Here is a 19,088-nt window from a genome sequence, read left to right as displayed (position 1 = left end):
CAGACCCAGGATGGCTGAGGTAGGAGTCTGGCTCCATTACTTCATCACCTCGTCCCACAGGGAGCTGAAGAAGAAGCCACCACCACGGCCCACAGCCCCAAAGCCACTGCTGCCCCGCAGGGAGGAGGGTGAGGCAGTGGAGACAGGGGACCTGCCTGAGGAGCTACGCAGTCTGCCCCCCGACACCTTCCTGGGAACCGCTGCCCCGCTCCACTTCCTTCCCAGTCCCTTCCCCAGTTCTGCGGGCCCAGGACCCCACTATCTGTCAGGCCCCTTACCCCCTGGTACCTACTCAGGCCCCACCCAGGTATTGCAGCCTAGGGTCCTCCAAGCCCCAGGGCACCCTGCGGTGGCCATGGCACCTGGACCTGCCCTCTACACACCCCCGACGTACACACCAGACCTGGGCCTTGTGCCCCGATCCTCACCGCAGCATGCTGTGGTGAGCAGTCCCTATGGTGGGGTAGGTCCCCCCCAACCAGTTGCAGGTTTGCCCTCAGCCCCACCTCCCCAGTTCTCTGGCCCCGAGTTGGCCATGGGGGTTCGGCCAGCCACCACCACAGTAGATAGCGTCCAGGCCCCCATCTCCAGCCACACAGCACCACGGCCAAACGCCACCCCTGCTCCTCCCCCGCCTTGCTTCCCGGGGCCCCCACCACAGCCACTGCCCATGCCCTATACCTACCCTATAGGGGCCAAGCAACCCCTAACCGCACCACCAGCCCAGCACCACTTTTCTCCTGGGATCCCCACAGGTTTTTCAGCCCCGAGGATTGGGCCCCAGCCTCATCCCACACAAGCGGCGTTTGGGCCCCAGCCTCCCCAGCAACCCCTTCCACTCCAGCATCCACACCTCTTCCCACCCCAGGCTCCAGGACTGGTACCCTCCCAACCCCCTTACCCTTTTGCTCCTCAGCCTGGTGTCCTGGGACAGCCACCACCTACCGTGCACACCCAGCTCTACCCAGGTCCCTCTCAGGACCCTCTGCCCCCCAACTCAGGGGCTCTGCCTTTCCCTAGCCCTGGGCCCCCTCAGCCTCCTCATCCCACCCTGGCATATGGTCCTGCTCCTTCCCCCAGGCCCCTGGGCCCCCAGGCAGCCCCCCTCTCTATTGGAGGCCCTCCGCCTGCCAGCCAGCCTACCCCCACTCCCCACCTGGTGCCTTCACCTGCCCCATCACCAGGGCCTGGCCCAGTAACTCCTCGGCCCCCTGCAGCAGAGCCGCCCCCATGCCTGCGCCGAGGCGCTGCAGCTGCAGCTGCAGATCTGCTCTCCTCCAGCCCCGAGAGTCAGCATGGAGGCACTCAGCCTCCTGGGGGTGGGCAGCCCCTGCTGCAGCCTACAAAGGTGGATGCAGCTGAGGGCCGGCGGCCACAGGCCCTGCGGCTGATCGAGCGGGACCCCTATGAGCACCCCGAGAGGCTACAGCAGTTGCAACAAGAGCTGGAGGCCTTTCGGGGCCAGCTAGGCGACGTGGGGGCTCTGGACGCTGTCTGGCGGGAGCTGCAAGAGGCACAAGAGCATGATGCCCGGGGCCGCTCCATCGCCATTGCCCGCTGCTACTCACTGAAGAACCGGCATCAGGATGTCATGCCCTATGACAGCAACCGTGTGGTGCTGCGCTCCGGCAAGGATGACTACATCAACGCCAGCCGCGTGGAGGGGCTCTCGCCCTACTGCCCACCCTTGGTGGCCACCCAGGCCCCCCTGCCTGGCACAGCTGCCGACTTCTGGCTCATGGTGCACGAGCAGAAAGTGTCAGTCATTGTCATGCTGGTGTCCGAGGCCGAGATGGAGAAGGTAAGAGGGTGAGGTTGGGTGGGTGCCCAGCAGGGACCCTGGCAAACCAGCCCTAACTGCCCTGTTTGTCCCACAGCAAAAGGTGGCACGCTACTTCCCCACTGAGAGGGGCCAGCCCATGGTGCACGGTGCCCTGAGCCTGGCCCTGAGCAGTGTCCGCGCCACCGAGACCCACGTGGAGCGGGTACTAAGCCTGCAGTTCCGAGACCAGAGCCTCAAGCGCTCGCTCGTGCACCTCCATTTCCCCACTTGGCCTGAGTTGTGCGTCTGCTGCCCTGGATGGTGGTCGAAGGGTTGGGAGGGGTGGTGTGGGCCTCAGATCAGGTCCAGCTCAGAGACCCTGCCCACCCCTGCAGAGGCCTGCCCGACAGCCCCGGCAACTTGCTACGCTTCATACAGGAGGTGCACGCTCATTACCTGCACCAGCGACCCCTGCACACGCCCATTGTCGTGCACTGCAGGTAAGGGTGGACAGCACCTGAGGGGTCTTCTTGGGGCTCTTGGCCTGGCCTTACACCCCTTTCCTGCCACAGCTCTGGGGTGGGCCGCACAGGAGCCTTCGCGCTGCTCTATGCGGCTGTGCAGGAGGTGGAGGCTGGAAATGGGATCCCTGAGCTGCCTCAGCTGGTGCGGCGCATGCGGCAGCAGAGGAAACACATGCTGCAGGAAAAAGTGAGGCCCGCCGGGTGGGAGCTGGGATGGACCCTCTGCCTTGGGGGAAGGGCTCCATCCGGCTAACCAGGCCAGTACATGCCTCTGCAGCTGCACCTCAGGTTCTGCCATGAGGCGGTGGTGAGACACGTGGAGCAGGTCCTGCAGCGCCACGGCATGCCCCCTCCATGCAGACCCTCCGCCGGCACAAGCATCAGCCAGAAGGTAAGAGAGAGAACCTGTGGGGGCTGTTGGGACAGCCCCTGCCTCATGGACCCCTGTCCTCACCCATTCTTGTCTTCTCAGAATCACGTTCCTCAGGACTCCCAGGACCTGGTCCTGGGTGGGGACGTGCCCATCAGCTCCATCCAGGCCACTATCGCCAAGCTCAGCATCCGGCCTCCTGGGGGCTTAGAGTCTCCGGCTGCCAGCCTGCCAGGCCCTGTAGAGCCCCCAGGCTTGCCCCCAGCCAGCCTCCCAGAATCCACCCAGCTCCCGTCCTCCTCCCCACCCCCTCTCTCTTCACCCCTGCCCGAGGCCCCGCAGCCTGAGGAGGAGCAGCCAGTACCTGAGGTCCCCAGCCTGGGGCCCCCTTCCTCTTCCCTGGAGCTGCTAGCCTCCCTAACTCCCGAGGCCTTCTCCCTGGACAGCTCCCTGAGGGGAAAGCAGCGGATGAGCAAGCAGAACTTTCTGCAGGCCCACAATGGGCAGGGTCTGCGGGCTGCCCGGCCCACTGATGATCCCCTCAGCCTTCTGGATCCGCTCTGGACACTCAACAAGACGTGAACAGGCTTTGCCTGCTTGGTCCTTACACTGCACATCATCATCTCCCACACCTGTCTGCCCTCTTGGGGTGGGGCCAGTCTTACTCCCATTTCTGCTGCCTTCAAGCCCTACCTGGCCCAGCCTGCACCTCTGGGATGGAGATGCATCGTGGGCCAGGTTCTACTCCTTTGTGGGACCTGACATTTTTCAGCTCTTTGCTATTGAATAAACCAACCTGTTCTATCGCCGATGTCTGCCCATTGCTGCAGAGACGGGGGAGCCTGAGCCCCAGTAGCACCGCCTCTGGTAAACTTGGGTGGGGAGGGGGTTGGGATAACCTCAGGCCACCTTGGTTTCCCCACCTCTGACGTAGCTAAGAAGGCCTCGAGCGCTGGCTTGTGTCTGTCCCCGTGACTTCTGTGGCTCCTGCCGCAAGCAGCTGAGTTGAGAGAGGTCTACCTAAGTGCTCAGGTTTAGGCACAGGGAGGGAAGCATGTAAACGACAGGTCCTCCCTAGAGGAGCTCTGCTAAGTGGCTCACAGGGCCCCTGGCTGATGTGAATTTTTTAAAAAGTTTAATATTACGGTCATGAGGCGGGACAGGACAGTTCAGAGGCAGCTTCCCAAAGACTCAGCTGTTCCTCCCCAGTCTAGGTCCAGTGCATTGCCCCACAGAGCACCCCAGCCTGATGAGTAAGGAGACCAAGGAGGCCACAGCTGCTGCCCACCCTCAGTCCAGCTTCTCCAGCACGGAGGGCACATACACCAGGCTGAGCTCACTGCCAAAGTTGCAGACAATAGCGGCATTGTCCAGCACCAGGATCTGGCGGGCAGGCTGGGCCTCGCTGTTCTTCCCCAGGTAGACTGTCTGTAACAGGTCCCCATAGTTTAGGTCCCAAAAGGAGACACAGCCCTGGCCACCGGTCACCAGCAGGTTGTCTGAGATGACGCCCAAGCTTGCACCACAGCCCAGGTCCTGGAGGCAAGGACAGGATAGGCTCAGTGTCTTGAGTCCTTCCCTGAAAGGCCAAGAATCCCATGGCCCCCACCATGCCTACCTGCTGAATGGAGTAGAGCTTGATGCCTGTGCTGCGGTCCCAGATGCTGATGAGGTCATCGAGGCCACTGCTGATAACGCAGGAGGTGGTACAGGTGAGGGAGGTGACGTCCCCACGGTGAGCAAACATGTGGCTGACCCGGCTGCCCGTCAGCACGTCCCATAGGCAGATGGCCCCATCTTGTCCTCCACTGGCCAGCACCATGGTCTAAGGGAACAGGCCCGGGGGAGCTGCTCACTGGCGGAACGCCTCTGTCCACAAGGGTGTCCTAGTGCCCTGGTGGGTGGGTAGGAGCTCTCACTCGGTTTCCCACAGGCCCTTGAGGACCAGCTTCCAGGAGAAACAAGGGCCATGGGCCTGGCTTGGTACCCCTGCACCCTACCCACGGCCCTCACCTGGTCAATGTACACAGTCGTGATGGCCCCTGAGTGGCCTTGCAGGGTGAAGAGGCAGCAGGAATCCTCCAGACGGAACACCTGAGACAGGGACAGGCATCACATTTTGGTCTCTCTGGGATTTTCCAAATGACACTCTGGCCAGGAAATCCCTTCCCACAGTTTATCCAGGACACCTCCAGCCTCTCCCTGACTGACACCAAATGCTCCCCGCCCCCTGTGCTGGGCCACCCTAGTGCACAAGAGAGATGCCAACACTCACTCTTAGTGTGTGGTCTTGGCTCCCAGTCACGAGGCGCCCGGCAGCGGCCTTCAAGGCTGTGATGGGTTTCTGGTGTGCACAGGGTACTGTGTGCGTCAGGTGACAAGCCACTGTGTCACTGCTGCTGTATATGGGGGATGCGGGGGAAGTGCCCCGCCCTGGGGCCCCTGGGGACAACAGGCCAAGTGAGGATCCCTGAGAAGACACCCTGTAGGCAGCCCATGCCCCACCCACCAGGTGCCCCACCTGCCCAGTTCAGGTCCTCTCACCTCGGAACTGCAGGGGACTGAGGGCAGTGTGAGTCTCCAAGGAGAAGAAATCGAGGGAACCGTTGAGCCTGGCAGCCACAATCCTAGAAGAGAAGAACAGCTGCCAGGTGACTTCCTCCAAGCCCCCAGCCTTGGGACTGAGCACCATCAGCCCTTGACAGGCTCAGCAGCACTGGGCCTTGGAACAGTAGAAACATGAGGGACCGTGGCTAAGGGAGGCCCTGGTACTGGAGCTGGAGACTACAACTCTAATTGTTAACCTCTGTGCCACAGTTTCTTCATCTGTGAAATGGGGACAACCGTACCCACCTCACAAGGCAGTTATAAGGAGTAAATGAGCTAATACGTGCGAAGTGGTACCTGGGGAACGTCATGTAAGACTGTAAATAAAAAACAGGAACAAGCATGGGGATAGTCCCCCTCCACAGCCTGGAGCTAAAAGGAAAGGCTTCTGTGAAGGAGCCTGAAATGGGGCTGTGTTTTGGTGCTGCTGTCTCCAAATAAGGATTTCCTTCACTGCCTGGGATTCCTAGGCACAGGATGACAGGCAGAGATGGGGACTTTTGCCATATAGCCCCAAAGCTTTGAAGTGAGTAGGGTTCAAAATCTTAACTCTGGCAAAGGGCAAAGCATCTCCAGGCCCACGAATCTGAAGGGTCCACAGTGGAGCTGGGGAGGCACAGTGCAAGGGGCAGCAGGGAGGGGAGGAGAGACCATGGAACTTTGATGGCTGGGCTGAGACGCGGGCTTTCCCAAAAACTCAAAACAAAAAACTCAGCAGCAGTGGAGAATTTCTAAGCATGGGGGAAACCAGCACTGGGCCAGGCTGGATGTCTTGCCTCTGCAAGAAGCCTCGCAGTGGCGGGAGTGACAGCAGCACTACCAGAAACCTGCTCCCCAAAACCCCTCCCCAAGAAGATAAGGCTCCAGATAAGCCAGCACAAGACAGGCAGGTGAAGGGTTAAGCAGAGGCACCTACTTGGGTTTATCAGCCCAGAAGCAGAAACCCAAGACTGAGTGTGTGTCTGGGGACCCCCCACCTCTGGGAGCATGTGCAGGCAGAGCCATGGGAGCACCCAGCCAAGAGGCATGCTGAGGAGGGAGGTGAGAATAATGTCCAGCATCAAGAGGAAAGAAGAGTTTTAATAAGATGGTTCTGAAAATGCATTTTTCTGTAACTGAAAATGCAGCCAGGAAACCCAGGCCAACTAGAGTAGCTTTGACTTCAGAAGGGTGACAAAGAAAAATACCATTGTCACCGTAGTGAAGGAACCTGGGATCTCACTACATGCCAGGCCCTAGTCCAAGTGCTTCCTACTTGTTAAGTCTTTTACTTGTCACCCTCCCATCATGGTGGACTACCTGCTGTCACAGGTGTAGGGCTTGGTACCAAGTGGGGAAGTCAAGTCACACACGAGTGACGGGAGGCAGGGTTCAAATCTCAGAGTGTGGCCTGGACAGGAAAGGCTGAGGGTCTAGGGTTGAGGCTGGCATCGTACTGCACCCACCTTTTGTCCAGGAAGATGAGCGCCGTGATGCCCGAGGAGACCTCCTCACTGCTGCAGCGCAGGGTGCCCTCGATGGCGTCCCACACCTGCAGGCGCAGAGGCTGTGAGCACCTGTGGGCTGGGAGGGCCCACGAACCCCCTGCGCAGACAGCGCCTCTGCCCACCTCCAGTCCTGCCCACCTCGAGCCGGCCACTGCTCCGCCCCACCACGATGAGGCTGCCCTGCAGCTCCAGGCTCCAGATGGAGCCGTCTGCGCTGGGGGCCCAGGCGAGGGAAGGGGAGCCCTTCTCAGGAGGAAAGCCCCCCTCGTCCTCGGGGGCCTGAGGCAGCACAGGCCCAGGGGAGGGTGGACGCAGGGCTGGCGTGTGGACAGGAGCCATTCTCTCCTCCTGGTACACTCGCTGCACCAGGCGGCTGAAGTCGTAGCCTGGGGACTCTGGAGCGCGGCGGCAGCCTGCCCGGTGCCGGGGCTCTGGGTTAGCGGGCTCTGGGAGCTGTGGCTGCGCTGAGAAGTTGGTGTCGATCAAGCAAGTGAGGTCTGGTTGGTCCCCAAAGAGGGAAGATGGCGGAAGGCCCCGAGAATGGTGCCGTAATGGAGGACTGTCCCCAGGCTCCTCTGGGCCACCCTTCCCGCCGTCTGACAGCCGTTCCCAGCTCTCCTGAGCCTCCAACACGCTGCCAACACCACTGTCCCTGCGCTGCCTGCAGGGAGCAGGGAGAGTGGGGTGAGGACAGCGGGGCACAGACGTAGGGCAAGGCTCAGGCAGGGGGCAGGGATGGGGGTACCTACCCCGGGCGCGGGATGCGAGTGAGGCAGTCCCCGGTCTGCGCGTCCCACACACACACGTGGCCCGCCAGGCAACAGCTCACCAGCAGCATGCCATCGCTGGCCAGACACTCGATGTCCTGCGGGAGTGCGGCACAGCCATGGGCACAGGCACTGATGTCTGCACGGCCCGGGCCCCCGGTACCCCTGGCCCCCGCCAGCACTCACCATGAGGTGCCCTCGCAGCACCAGGGGCACGATCTCAGTCTCAGGTGGCGCATAGCCATAGTCGTCACAGGGCAGCTCCCCACGTCGCCGCCGGCCCGGCCCTGCTCCAGGCTGCCCGTAGTTGCGCGGGCAGAGCACGCGGTACAGGCAAAGCAGCAGCAGCACGAGGACGATGCCCGCAGCCAGGCCAAGTGCTGCCACCCTGCACAGGGCGGGGCCTGGTTAGACGAGCCCAGGCCCTACCACCAGCCCCCCCCCCCCCCGTAGGCCTTACTTGTACAGGGTGACGTCTCTGTGCACCTGCGCCGCGCCTGGCCCCTTGGGGCCGGCCTCCCACAGCCCACCATGCCCGGGCTTCGGCGGGGGCCAGGCACTGAGGCCATCCTGAGGGTGCCGCCCCTCCAGGGCCTCCCTTGGGTTCAGGCGGAGCGTGACTGGGATGACAGGCAGCAGGCTGATGTACCTGGGACCAGGCAGCGGACATCCTCAGAGGAGGCCCTTGGAAAGGTCCCTCCTGCTGCTGCCCCAGTCCCCTCTCTTCACACAGGACTCAGCTCAACCTGCCAGCTCCATGACAACCCTCTGAGGACAGTCCTCCCAGCGTGGGGTGGGGGGGGGAAGTAGGCACCTCCCCAGCCCAGCTCTGGTACCCCAACCTTGCTGTCAGACACCAACCCCTAAGCAGCCACACTACCAGGAACAGAGTGGGTGGCAGAAAGTGGGGTGGATCTCATTTTGGCCAAGGAGCAGTGACCTCACTTCCCAGAGCAGGGCCCAGGGCCAGTGTCTTAGGTTGGGGCTGCTTGGAGCACTGGTTCCTACTTCACAGCCTTATGGGTGCTTAATTGTTCGAAAGGAATTGCAGAAGTCAAACCAGTGGATCTCCTACCTGAGGGGCAAGGGTTGCCCTGGGGACAGTGAGCTGATATTACCTAGTGGGGAGATGGCACCTGGCAAAGCCCAACTCACCTCTTGGCCAGTGTGATGTTATAGTAGCTGAAGAGCGTCGGCCAGTGGCGGAAGGACAATTTCCTCCAAAGTTCCTCATCCTCAGGCCCCCAGGTTACCTCTGGAACTGGGCTATCGTGGACTCCCTCTGCTGGACCCCCAGGCTCAGGCGGCTCCTCTGGCAGAGTCTGGTTCTCGGGTAACTTAGGGGCATCAGGTTGGAAGATGGAGAAGGCGGGGTCCGGGTGGCTGGCGGGCAGCACACCACTAGGCACAGGCATGGGAGCCAGGGCACCCTCGCCCAGTGGACTCTGTTCTGTCACTTGGGCAGCGAGGTAGGTGCGCAGCCCTGCTGGGTCCGTGTACACCAGGATGCCAATCCAGACAACGGTACCAGCCTGCAGTGGGGCACTGGGTGCTCAGTAGGGCCTCTGGGCAGCCCCAACCCCCAGCACGCTGGGCCCGCACACTGGACTGGAAAGCCACAACAGAGGCACTGCGGGCCTGGGGGTAGGGAGAGGACACAGGCCCAACCTGTCCTTCCCTTCTGCCTCCTCAAGTCCTCCCACTACCACCTGGGGCCAACTGCCCCACTGGAGGGACTGAGCTGGAGGGTTGGGATTCCTGGCCTGGAAATACAGAGGAGCACCCTTGGGTTTATGTAGAACTCCCCCCTCCCCTCGCTGCAACCCGCATCTCAGCTGGAGCCGGAGAGCTACCATTCCAGGGTCAGCTGCCCAGAAGGACTGGCTGCCTGACTTGCTCCAGAGACAACACGGGTCCCTCGTCCTCAGAAGGCCTCAGCCTCACTCCCCTCTCACTTAAACTCCTTGAGAGAGGCCCACTGACCAGCAGCCAGCCCTGCTCCTTCTCCCCTCTGCCCAGCCTGGCAGGTGAACTATTCTGCCCAGCATTTTCTGACGCTTGCACAGTGAACCCTGGAATCCTGACGCAGGGAACCATCATGGTTCCATCCCACAGCACCCCGTCCTGGGTCACTCTGGGGAGACGATGACTCCTCTCCCTGGCGACCCCAGCAAACACCAGGGTCGGCAGGAGGGCAGAGCGGGCAGCTTCCCAAAGCCAGGCTTCAAGGGGCCCCAAGGACCTCAGGAGCACACACCCCCACCCCGCCTCCAAGGCAAGTGAAAATGCAAGAGGGCCTTGAGCGCTGGCCTTCAGGGAGGGGTGGCAGGTACCATGATGAGGCGCTGTGCCAGGCGTGTGCGGGCCAGGAAGTAGATGACACGCAGCCTCTTGGGGAGCCGCAGGTTTCGGAAGGAGGACGGTTGCAGCGTGATGGTGTGGGGTGTGGACGGCCGCACAGCCAGCTGTCGCTCGAAGCGCGCTGGCCGCCCCACTGGCTTAGCTGGGGGCAGGCAGGCCTCAGGGGGCAGCCGCTTGTTCAGGTCCGCTAGCTGTTGGGGGAGCAGTGGTCAGGGCCTGATGCTGCCCTGCAACTGCCCCAGGTCTGCACCTCTCACCCAGGGATCCCCTGAGCAAACCAGGGCTGAGGAGGAGGTGGGTGGGGCAAGATTCAGCCCATTCCTACCTCCATCCTGCGAATATCAATGGATAGGACGGTGGTGAAAAACAGCATCTGAAGGAAGAAGTCGGACACCAGGCCCACGACAGCAAAGAGACAGAACTCCTGGAATTAAGCAGATGAGAGGATACCAGCACCAAGAGAAGCAGTTCCTTGCCTGCAGGCACCTCAGAATCTGCAGGGCAGTTTCCGGCAGGGCACAGCAGAGAAAAAGAAGAGATGCTGGGAGGGGTCAAGGAGGATAATACGGTGGCTCCTTCCCTCCCCACAAGGGGGCAGCAGAGATGCACTTGAACATTTACCCAGAGAGGGCTAAGGGTGGGTGCTCTCCCCCTAAACCTCTGATTCCCCCTAGAGAGGAGGGCCGGACCCAACTTGAAAAGCTCTGAGTCTCACCAGCCTGCTACTCAAAAAACCCTTCCTGACTGAGCCCCAGGCCCTGCTCATGTGCCATGGACCTACCCAAGAGCCAGACCTGGCCCGATTTTGGGGCTCTGAAAGGTTCCCAGCCAGTGACCACACTGGACCAACGAAGGGATGGGGAGAGGGCAGGAGGGAATTCTGCCCTTAAAACTGAGAAGGGGTAGTCTCTCTGCTCCCCAGGTTCTGTGGCTAGATGAAATTTTCTCACACAAGTTCTGCTCCCCTGCCCTTGTCTGAGGTATCTGGCACACCACCACGGCTTCTACTCAAACATGGGGTAAGATGAAGGATTGGCTACACGACAATCTGGCCTTCCAACTCAGAGCAGGTCCACCTCCACCTCTGCTCACAGCCCCGCAGCTGAGCCAGGGCTCTGGGCAGTGGCCGGTGGCCCTCCCGTGGTGCGGGCCGTGTGCTAGAGGCTGCAGGGGGTAGGGTCAGGGCTCTGGCCAGGAAAGACAGGAGGGGCCCAGTTTAGGGGCCCCACCATGTTCTGCCTGAGAACTGGGAAACGAGGTCTGACTAGAACTGTGGGCAGCCGGCACCGTGGGCAGCTGGTCTCTGCTGTGCCCACCAAGCCCCCTCCTGCCACTTGGCTGAATGAGAGACAGGCAGGGAGGGGTAAGAGGACAGGGTCAAAGGCAGAGGCTGTCTGGCTGGGAGCGCAATCCCATAACCCACCCTCAGCTCCCTGAGTCTTTCTCCTGAACCAGGCATGCCAGGAGCACCCTGTGCACGGTGACAAGTGTCTCACCAGCAGAAGGCCTACCTCATAGGTGAGGGGAGTAGCATGGAGAGGGGTGTGCCCTGCATGGGGGCGGGGGAGGCCTCAGCAGCTGGCTCCACGCTGGCCTAAGCTGCAGTCCTGGAGGGGCCTTACCTGGATGGCAGGCACTAGGGTGAAGTAGCCAATGAGGATGATGCCCAGCTCCGTGGCCATGTTCTTCATGATGGACCAGCTCTCGCTGCTCAGGCCTGTAGAGGACAAGAGGGCCATGGGGTCAGCACATGACCTCTGTCCACATCTGCACACAACCGCATGGTCCTCAGAGGGGAGAAGCACAGGGAGGGGCCCAGCCTTCTGAGGTAGCCGTTCCCCCAAAGTGCCCCAACCCTCATGACCCTGCCAGTGCCCAGGCTCCAAGGTGCAGCCGAGGGCTTGGAGGGCACGGGGGAGAACTACAGCCTGTCAGAGGAAGGGAGAAGCAGCGTGTTGAGTTGAGCAAACCCAAGAGGAGAGCCAAGGGTCCCCCACGTTGGCACATCCAGTGTCACGTGCTGTTCTGTCTGGTACATGTGGTCTGCCTGCCATGTGGCAGAATGGCTCCAGGGCCAGAAGAGCTAGCTCGACCTCAGGCCCCTCCCTGGGCCCCGGCCATCACGCAGTCGCACCTGTAAGGCTCTGAGTGCCTGGTGGGTAGGGGCCATTTCCCCTTGCCTCCTTGGAACCTACATCTAGTGCAGGGTCTGGCCTCTCACAGAAGCTCACGAAGGTTTGCCGAGTGAACAAACAGCCTACCCCCAGCCCCATTCCCACAGATACAAGGTGAGGAGGAGGAGGGGCGAAGAGTGCAGACCTCCAGGCCTGGGCTCTTTTCTCACTTTCCCCCAAACCCCAGATCCCCAATTCCTGCCACTGAGGCCACAGGGGGCTTTTCTGGCAGCTGTGGAGGCAGCGACTCTGGGTTGAGCAGCCCCAGGAGCCCCGGCCTCCTGTGGTGGAGTGAAGCAGGAGCAGAAAAGACTGGGTGCCAGCCTGGGCAGAGGGTCACCAAACACGCAAGCCCCGCAGCAGAGTCTGGTTTGCTTTCTTACTGACATGTGAACCAGGACAAAGCTCCGTCCACGGCCCCTCAGAGCACATGCTAACAAGCTGCCATTCATGCTGGAGGCCAGAGCAAGGGAGAGTTCTGGGCTCCGTTTCCTCGGCAAAAGGAGGTGTACACAGCCCCTGACCTGCCCTAGTGCACTCCCCACCCCCCACCTGTTACCTTGGGCGATGCGCAGCTTCACCTCCAGGTCCACTGGGGTTGAGACCACTGACTTGGTGAGCACCAGCACATTCTCGAGCCCGATGACCACCACAAGGTAGGGGAAAATCTCACTGCGGACAGAGAGGGTGAGGGTGGGGACAGTGCTGAGGAGGGCCCTCAACACACGGCTGGTTCTCAATGAGTTTGGGTCCTGGGGGGCCATGAAGTTTGCAGCCTAAAGTGGGGGCTGCTGTGCGAGTCCCACAGCACAGGACAGAAACCGCACCCTCCCCATCCATGCCCAACAGGACCTCCGTCTTCTCAGCTCTCAGCTTTCAGGTAGGCTTTGGAAGCCTTGCCAAGGAGCCAGCAACCATCCCCGTCTCCACCCGTCCAGCTTGGCAGAAAGAGGACCGAGGGAAGCCCCCTGCTGCCCAGCTGCCAGAGCACAGCTCCCCTGGGCCTTCTCACACCAGACTCTGCGGCCAGAGGAAACTACCACGGCCAAGACCCCACAACAGCACCCCAGGCCAAGCCATCAGGACTAAATAGGAGGAGGATGAGACCAGCCTAAAGCCCTACTCACCTCTGTGAAGAAGCTGTGTTTGAAGAGCAACTGTTCCTAAAGAAAACCACTAGCTGTCTGAGACCACGGGCTCCTACTAGCAACAGACTGTGAAGGAAACCTAGGCACAAGGAACCCCAGCCGAGGGGAACCTCACCGGGCTCTCTGCTGTGGAAGAGTGGAGGTGAGGGCTCTGAGGAGGGCCCAGCAGACAGCTAGCAAGGGGAGGGCGTTTAGCACCTTCAGGTCTAGGAAAGGAAGCAGATGTTCTACGAGCAAGGAAAGTAACAGGAAACACAAAATCCCTGTCACGGGACCAGCCTGACACCCCAAGGTAGGGAACAGGCAGTGACCACGATGGAAAGGCAGGCAGGGCCCAGCCAGAGCTGAGGAGACCGAAGCCCGAGGACACACCCAGGGCAGGGATTCGAGACCATGTTGCAGAGAGAAATGGCAGGGAAAGCAAACAATAGAAAGTGACAAATTCGAGTATGCTTATGTCTTAGATCTTTTAAAAAGCCTACTCTAAAATGATTTATTTTATTAGTCACTTAAATGTTTCAATAGTGAAAAAGAAAGAAATGTACCTTCTCTGTCTCACACCCATCTATGGCTTAAGCCGTCAAGGAGCAATATGCACATGTGTAGTTAACATATAAACACACACATACACATCCACGTACCCTTACCTTCGCACACATTTGCCTCACATACCATATACGCACATGCATAAACACACATACACACACACAAGTATACACATAAATGTACATATATACACACATCTATATATGTATTACATGTAAATATGGATACACTTCGTATATACATATGTATGAACACAAGCCGTGTAACTTAAAGAGGAAAAAAATGTACCTCTTAAATGTCAAAATAACCATGTGAGGATATGGGGTAACAGCAAGCGTCCAGCGCAGGGCAGGCCAAGTGCCCAGAGGTGCAAGGCGCTCCGGGCTGCGGGTCCGCCCTGCGGCCCAGTGGAGCCTGCTCGGGACCTACCCGCCGTTGAGAGTGGGTGTCAGGCCGAAGAGTGTGCAGAGCCCCACAGACATGAGCAGCGAGCTGAGCACTGTGACCACGGCGGCCAGAGCCAGCCCCCATTTGGACTTGACCATGTCGATCTTGCCTGGAGGGCAGAGAGGGCAAATCAGGGCAGCATCTCCCCAGAGCCTGGCATACACAGGCCCTTCTTAACTGGGCTCCTAGGAGGTGAGTGTGCCCTGACAGTCGAGGAAGGGAAGGCCCCAGTTTAACCAAAGGACAGTCACATATGTTTCCTAGTCTCAGGGGCATAGTGTGTCCTTTGGGGACCCAGGAAGGGTCTTTTCATAAACAGCAAGAGGAGTCCTGGACCCACCCAAGCCCCTGAGGCTCTGCTGGGGGATGAAGCCCTGGCTTTTGTGACATCTCTGCCCGAGCCACCTTTAGAGGCAGGGAAGGGGGGATCTGGAAATGCCTGTTTAGCTTGGAGAAAGCCCCAGCCTCCTTGCCGTAGACCTACGCGTGGAGAAGTAGATGTAGGCAAACAAGATGATGTAGGTGGTCACGAGGGGGATGAGCTCAGCGATGCCAATCTCCTCCTTGAAGTGCACGTGGACCAGGCTCTCTGCCCGAAGGCTGCAGTTGGGGCTGGGGTGCAGGAGCATCAGGCGGGCGCGCAGGCTGGCCAGAAACCTGGTCATGGAGCGGGAGGTGGTAGATGGACTGTCCCCCTGGTCCAGGGGACAAAGACAATCCCTGGAAGGAGGGTCTGTCAGGGCTTCCCTCTTCCCTGTGTGTTGGAGGGAGCTTCTCTGTGGTGTCTAACCTTCCCTGCAGTCTCGGGTGGGCAGGGCGTGAAAGAATTACAAAGTTGGCAAAGCTGTCTCAGGAGCCCCCCTTCAGCACCCACCTCCCACGCTGTCATACCACTCCTACTGCCAAAGCCCAAGATGGCCAATCAGCGGCATCGTGGGTGCCTCACCTTCACCGGGAGCTGCCTGCAGTGCTCTGTTGGGAAGGGTTCTGAGGCCACACAGGGCTCAGTAGTAACCAGTTGGGGACCCCTGCCCTAGACTCCAGAGAGACCAGTGGAGACGACGGACATTGAATTTGCCAGCCCTGCCTTAGTTCCTTATTCTTAACCAGCTGTCAGGTCATCCCCACTCAAGCGTGAGGAGATAGCCTCCTTCAGCCTAAGGGATATAAACATTTCAACAGGAGGCCTGAAAACTCCAAGTTCCCAGGAGGCATTCTGGACCCTCTGACCAGAATAGGGACTACTCAAAGCCTCCCGTCAGTCCACAGCCCCGTCAGGAAGCCTTACTTGGCATGGTAGTGCTGGAAGACCAGGGTAATGGTGTATGAGACCATCCTCCTCCTGGTGTAGAGGCTCACCCCGCTGTACTTCCCAGGAACACCAAACAGCAAGTCTGCAGGCAGAAACCAGCAGGTGCCGATGAAGCAAGTGCAGCTAGGCAGAGCCACCAAGGACTCCGATCCACCCCAACCCTGGGAAACAGGGGATAGCCCCCGATCGGCCAGAGCAGCCATCAAAGAGGACATGGTGACCGACAGGCTCCCTCGCAGGTCCTCAAGGAATCTGCCCTGCGGGTACCTTTGAGCGTTGCTGAGGTCTGCAGGGTTTTAGGCTCGTGCTGGTGGATGGTCCTGATGATGTCAGGATCGGCATGGAAACGTTCCCGGTCATTCTGCCAGAAGTTCCCAGGGGACAGCAGCAGGCATCCATGCTCAGGCAGGAGGTTCCGGAGCTTCCTGAGGCCCGGCAGCAGGTCAGTCACCTGCAGGCACACCTCCTCCAGGCTCCTGGTCCCGGAGCTGTGTGGGAGACAGGACAAGGCACCTGCTGTGTCTGCCAGCAGAGGCCAAGCCCTCTGCACTTGAGGTCTCCTCCGTCATCTGGTTCCCGGACGCCTAGTATCCAAAGACCCTGAGGACGAGGGCAGCCAGGAAAGTTCTTCCAGGTGGTCAACAACCAAACCGTGTGGCTATCTGACCTTCAGATTGCTTGTGGAGCCCAAAAGCCCAGTATGTCTGAGGAGAGGCAGGCTGTGGGAGTGTGCACAGCCCCATTCACTAGAATACCTTGGCCAGTTCAGCGGGCAGAGGGGACAGGGTAAAAATTAGGGACTTCATTTTCATTCATCAAAATGCCCGTCAGAGCCCTTAGCAAACTAAAACCCAGCAGTGAGGCAGCTCGCAAAGCCAGCACGCATCTGAGAATCCCTGGTGGGCTGGGGTTTCAGAAGTGGACCCCTAGGTAGAGCCTGCTTCCCATCAGCATGGCCACCACCATTACACGCACATCTCACAACCCTAGGCAGGGAGCCCTCTGAGTCACGAGTCAACTGGACCTCAGTTAGCTTGTCACAGGGTTGGCCCAGTGGACACCTAGTCAGTCCACTTGAAGCTCAGGACTCCACCTGCACCATCAGCACAGGCCCCAGGGGAACGCAGCCACAGTGGACCCACAGGCATGCTGAGAAACACAAAGCTGCCTCACTCACCGCCTGCTCACTTGCACGCTTTCTGCAGAGTGGGCTGGACTTAGACTGAGGGCTGCACCCTCCCTTCAGCACAGAACTGGACTCCCCAGGCGGCGGCCCCAGAGTGGGATACCTGTCTCTCAGCACATGGTTCCGGATCTCCTCCACCAGCTGGAATGCCCGGGACAGAGGTGAGCGGAACACATCGACTGCCAGGAGGTTCTTGTGCCAGGGAGACACTGAGGACTTCACAAATATCTGCTGGATGTAAGCCACTGGGGCACCCACGTACTGCAGAAGAAATGGGGGAGCGGCAGAAAGGTCAGCTCAGCACAGGAGAAGAACAGCCATATTCAGTAAGGATTTAAGGAGCATCTTACTAAGGGCAAAGCAATGTGGGGCCAACAGGACAGGCCTTCAAAAATGAAGTCGTCCACCAGGGACTTCTTACCACTTAAGAACCACTTTCCTACACATTTCCCAATAGAACAGGGGTTGCCAAACTATGGCTCACAGGCTAAATCAAGCCTGGCACTTGTTTTTCTAAATAAAGTTCTCTCGGAACACAGCCACACCCACCCCATTCTGTACCGGCCACGGCTGCTTTCACACAACAATGGCAGAGGCGAGTGCTCATGACAGAGACGGCGTGATCCACAGAGTCTAAATAAAACATTTACTATCTAAATCTTGATGGAAAACATGTGCTGACCCCGCCTGGGGCTGTAGGTGCCCACAGGGGTGGAGCCTATCTTACTGGTCCTGGCTTTGCCACTTGCTGCAGGTCTGTGGTTTCTGAAGCTCAACAGACCCAGTTTTAAATCCCCACTCTCCAACTGTACGGCCTGGGAAAGGTCTTTGACTTCTCTGGATTTCACTTTCCTCAGTGTGAAGGGGGAATAATGACATCCACCTGCAGCATCATGAAGGCCGGCTCTCACACACACACGTATCAACAGCGCCCGCAGAGACGAAGCGTTCATGGACGACAGCTGTGGCACATTGTGTCACTGACCCCACGGCAGTCTTATGGGAAGCACGGAGACTGTCCAGGGCTTCAGGACCCGAGCAGGGTGGCAGGAGGATTCAAACCCAGGTTTCCTCACTGAACATCACACACTCTTCTCACAGAACCTGCCATCTATCCTTAAAGTGCTAACATGCATTTACGTGGCCAAAGTGACACGTGTAAGAGGCGGGGAAAGCCTCCCAGTGATGGGCCTGTCAAGGAGCACTCTCCAAACGAGGTGCCATGGCAGCAGTACACAGGGGAGGAGCTGAGTGGAGGCCAGGGGTGGGGAAGGACTGGCGGGAGATGGGCAGGGAAGGGCAGGGAGGGCCTCTGAGGAGCAAGGGACGTGGGTAACAACGGAACTCACAGCTAAAATGAGAGGAGACCAGGATGACGCCAGACTGAGCCATCTGGATTTTAACCAGTTGACAGAGAAAAGCCCCTGACTGTCTTCGAGAGGGGGGGCAACCTGACAAAGCGGAGCTCCGGAGATTCCCCCGGAGTTAGTCCAACTGCAGACAGGGAGCGACCAGCCACAGCCCCGGCGCGCACGCCACGTACTGTGAGGTGCAGGCTGGGGGAGCTGGGCCTGGCTGAGGATGAGGGGACTGTCTTGATGCCTGGGCCCCAATCAGGATGAAAAAAAAAGGCCATTTAGCCACTCAAGGATGCAGTACTCCAGGTGATCATACAAGCAAGGGTCAAGGTGCTTAACACGCAGAGCAAGTTAACACCGCCTGGGCTCCTGGGCACAAAGAACAACCTCAGGCAACCATCTGAGCCTCTGTGAAGTATATGTTTATGAACCCATGTCACAAAGACTCTGGGGACAGAGGGCCTCACCCACTCACTCTTCTCCACCAGACTCAGCCCCCTAGACACTGTCAGGAGGTACAGAGGCATCTGGACAGAACTGACTACCACAGGTTCTGACCTGAACAGCGGCTCACTGACTCAGCACACCACACGAGTCTGAGTAGGGCAGGAGCTGCCCAGAGACCAGCAGCTCGACAAGGAGAGCAACTCCCAGGGAGATCATCCTCAGGCTCTGATGGACACAGCATGCCACCCAGGGGCAGCTAGGACCTCCAGACCCGGGTCTGTGACTTTGCACACACCACCTCCTCTGCCCACCGCCCCTGTCGGACCTCCACCCCCACCTTCAGGCTCACTGAGCCTATGCAACTGAACCTTTTGGTTTCCAGGCAGGACAGCTCCTCGGCCCTCTGGTCCAAATCCAGCCCCCTTCCCACTCAGGTGCCTTCTCGCCAGCCAGGACCATCCAGGTCACCATTTCAACAAAGAAACAGTGAACATACTTTAGAACCAGCGCTCTCTTTCTGGGCTGTAGGGATGGCTCCAGGAGTTCCATGAGTGCTCCACTTAATTTATATTTCTGCTCAGAAGCCCACCTA

At 59.4% G+C, this 19,088-nt stretch overlaps 2 protein-coding genes across 4 annotated transcripts in view; one reads left to right on the top strand and one right to left on the bottom strand.

The window, feature by feature from the left end:
- Window positions 1–3,467, top strand: part of PTPN23 (protein tyrosine phosphatase non-receptor type 23) — a 35,251-nt gene extending 31,784 nt beyond the window's left edge. The window contains 6 exon segments of the mRNA XM_032458626.1: window positions 61–1,801; window positions 1,878–2,062; window positions 2,158–2,262; window positions 2,335–2,473; window positions 2,564–2,677; window positions 2,759–3,467. Coding sequence (XP_032314517.1) covers window positions 61–1,801; window positions 1,878–2,062; window positions 2,158–2,262; window positions 2,335–2,473; window positions 2,564–2,677; window positions 2,759–3,238 — 2,764 coding nt within the window. The 3' untranslated portion in view covers window positions 3,239–3,467.
- Window positions 3,468–3,769: 302 nt separating this feature from the next.
- The window catches only part of SCAP (SREBF chaperone), a 61,264-nt gene continuing 45,945 nt past the window's right edge, over window positions 3,770–19,088 (bottom strand). For 2 of the 3 annotated variants that reach the window (XM_032458627.1, XM_032458628.1), the window contains exons 4-23: window positions 16,795–16,952; window positions 15,773–15,993; window positions 15,482–15,587; window positions 14,678–14,850; window positions 14,176–14,302; window positions 12,612–12,724; window positions 11,501–11,595; window positions 10,204–10,302; window positions 9,851–10,069; window positions 8,673–9,049; window positions 7,978–8,166; window positions 7,704–7,905; window positions 7,500–7,615; window positions 6,889–7,411; window positions 6,709–6,794; window positions 5,201–5,283; window positions 4,932–5,098; window positions 4,670–4,750; window positions 4,275–4,481; window positions 3,770–4,192 (exon numbers count right to left, since the gene is read on the bottom strand). In XM_032458627.1, coding sequence (XP_032314518.1) covers window positions 3,947–4,192; window positions 4,275–4,481; window positions 4,670–4,750; window positions 4,932–5,098; window positions 5,201–5,283; window positions 6,709–6,794; window positions 6,889–7,411; window positions 7,500–7,615; window positions 7,704–7,905; window positions 7,978–8,166; window positions 8,673–9,049; window positions 9,851–10,069; window positions 10,204–10,302; window positions 11,501–11,595; window positions 12,612–12,724; window positions 14,176–14,302; window positions 14,678–14,850; window positions 15,482–15,587; window positions 15,773–15,993; window positions 16,795–16,952 — 3,588 coding nt within the window. In that variant the 3' untranslated portion in view covers window positions 3,770–3,946. Of the gene's footprint in view, window positions 4,193–4,274; window positions 4,551–4,669; window positions 4,751–4,931; window positions 5,099–5,200; window positions 5,284–6,708; window positions 6,795–6,888; window positions 7,412–7,499; window positions 7,616–7,703; window positions 7,906–7,977; window positions 8,167–8,672; window positions 9,050–9,850; window positions 10,070–10,203; window positions 10,303–11,500; window positions 11,596–12,611; window positions 12,725–14,175; window positions 14,303–14,677; window positions 14,851–15,481; window positions 15,588–15,772; window positions 15,994–16,794; window positions 16,953–19,088 lie in introns of those variants that run through there. The other variant, XM_032458629.1, reaches the window with a different exon arrangement.

The sequence above is a fragment of the Camelus ferus genome, chromosome 17 (assembly GCF_009834535.1).
Source record: "Camelus ferus isolate YT-003-E chromosome 17, BCGSAC_Cfer_1.0, whole genome shotgun sequence".
Taxonomy (NCBI): Eukaryota; Metazoa; Chordata; class Mammalia; order Artiodactyla; family Camelidae; genus Camelus; species Camelus ferus.
The sequence above is the reverse complement of the archived record's forward strand: the minus strand, read 5'-3'. Positions and strand labels throughout refer to the sequence as shown.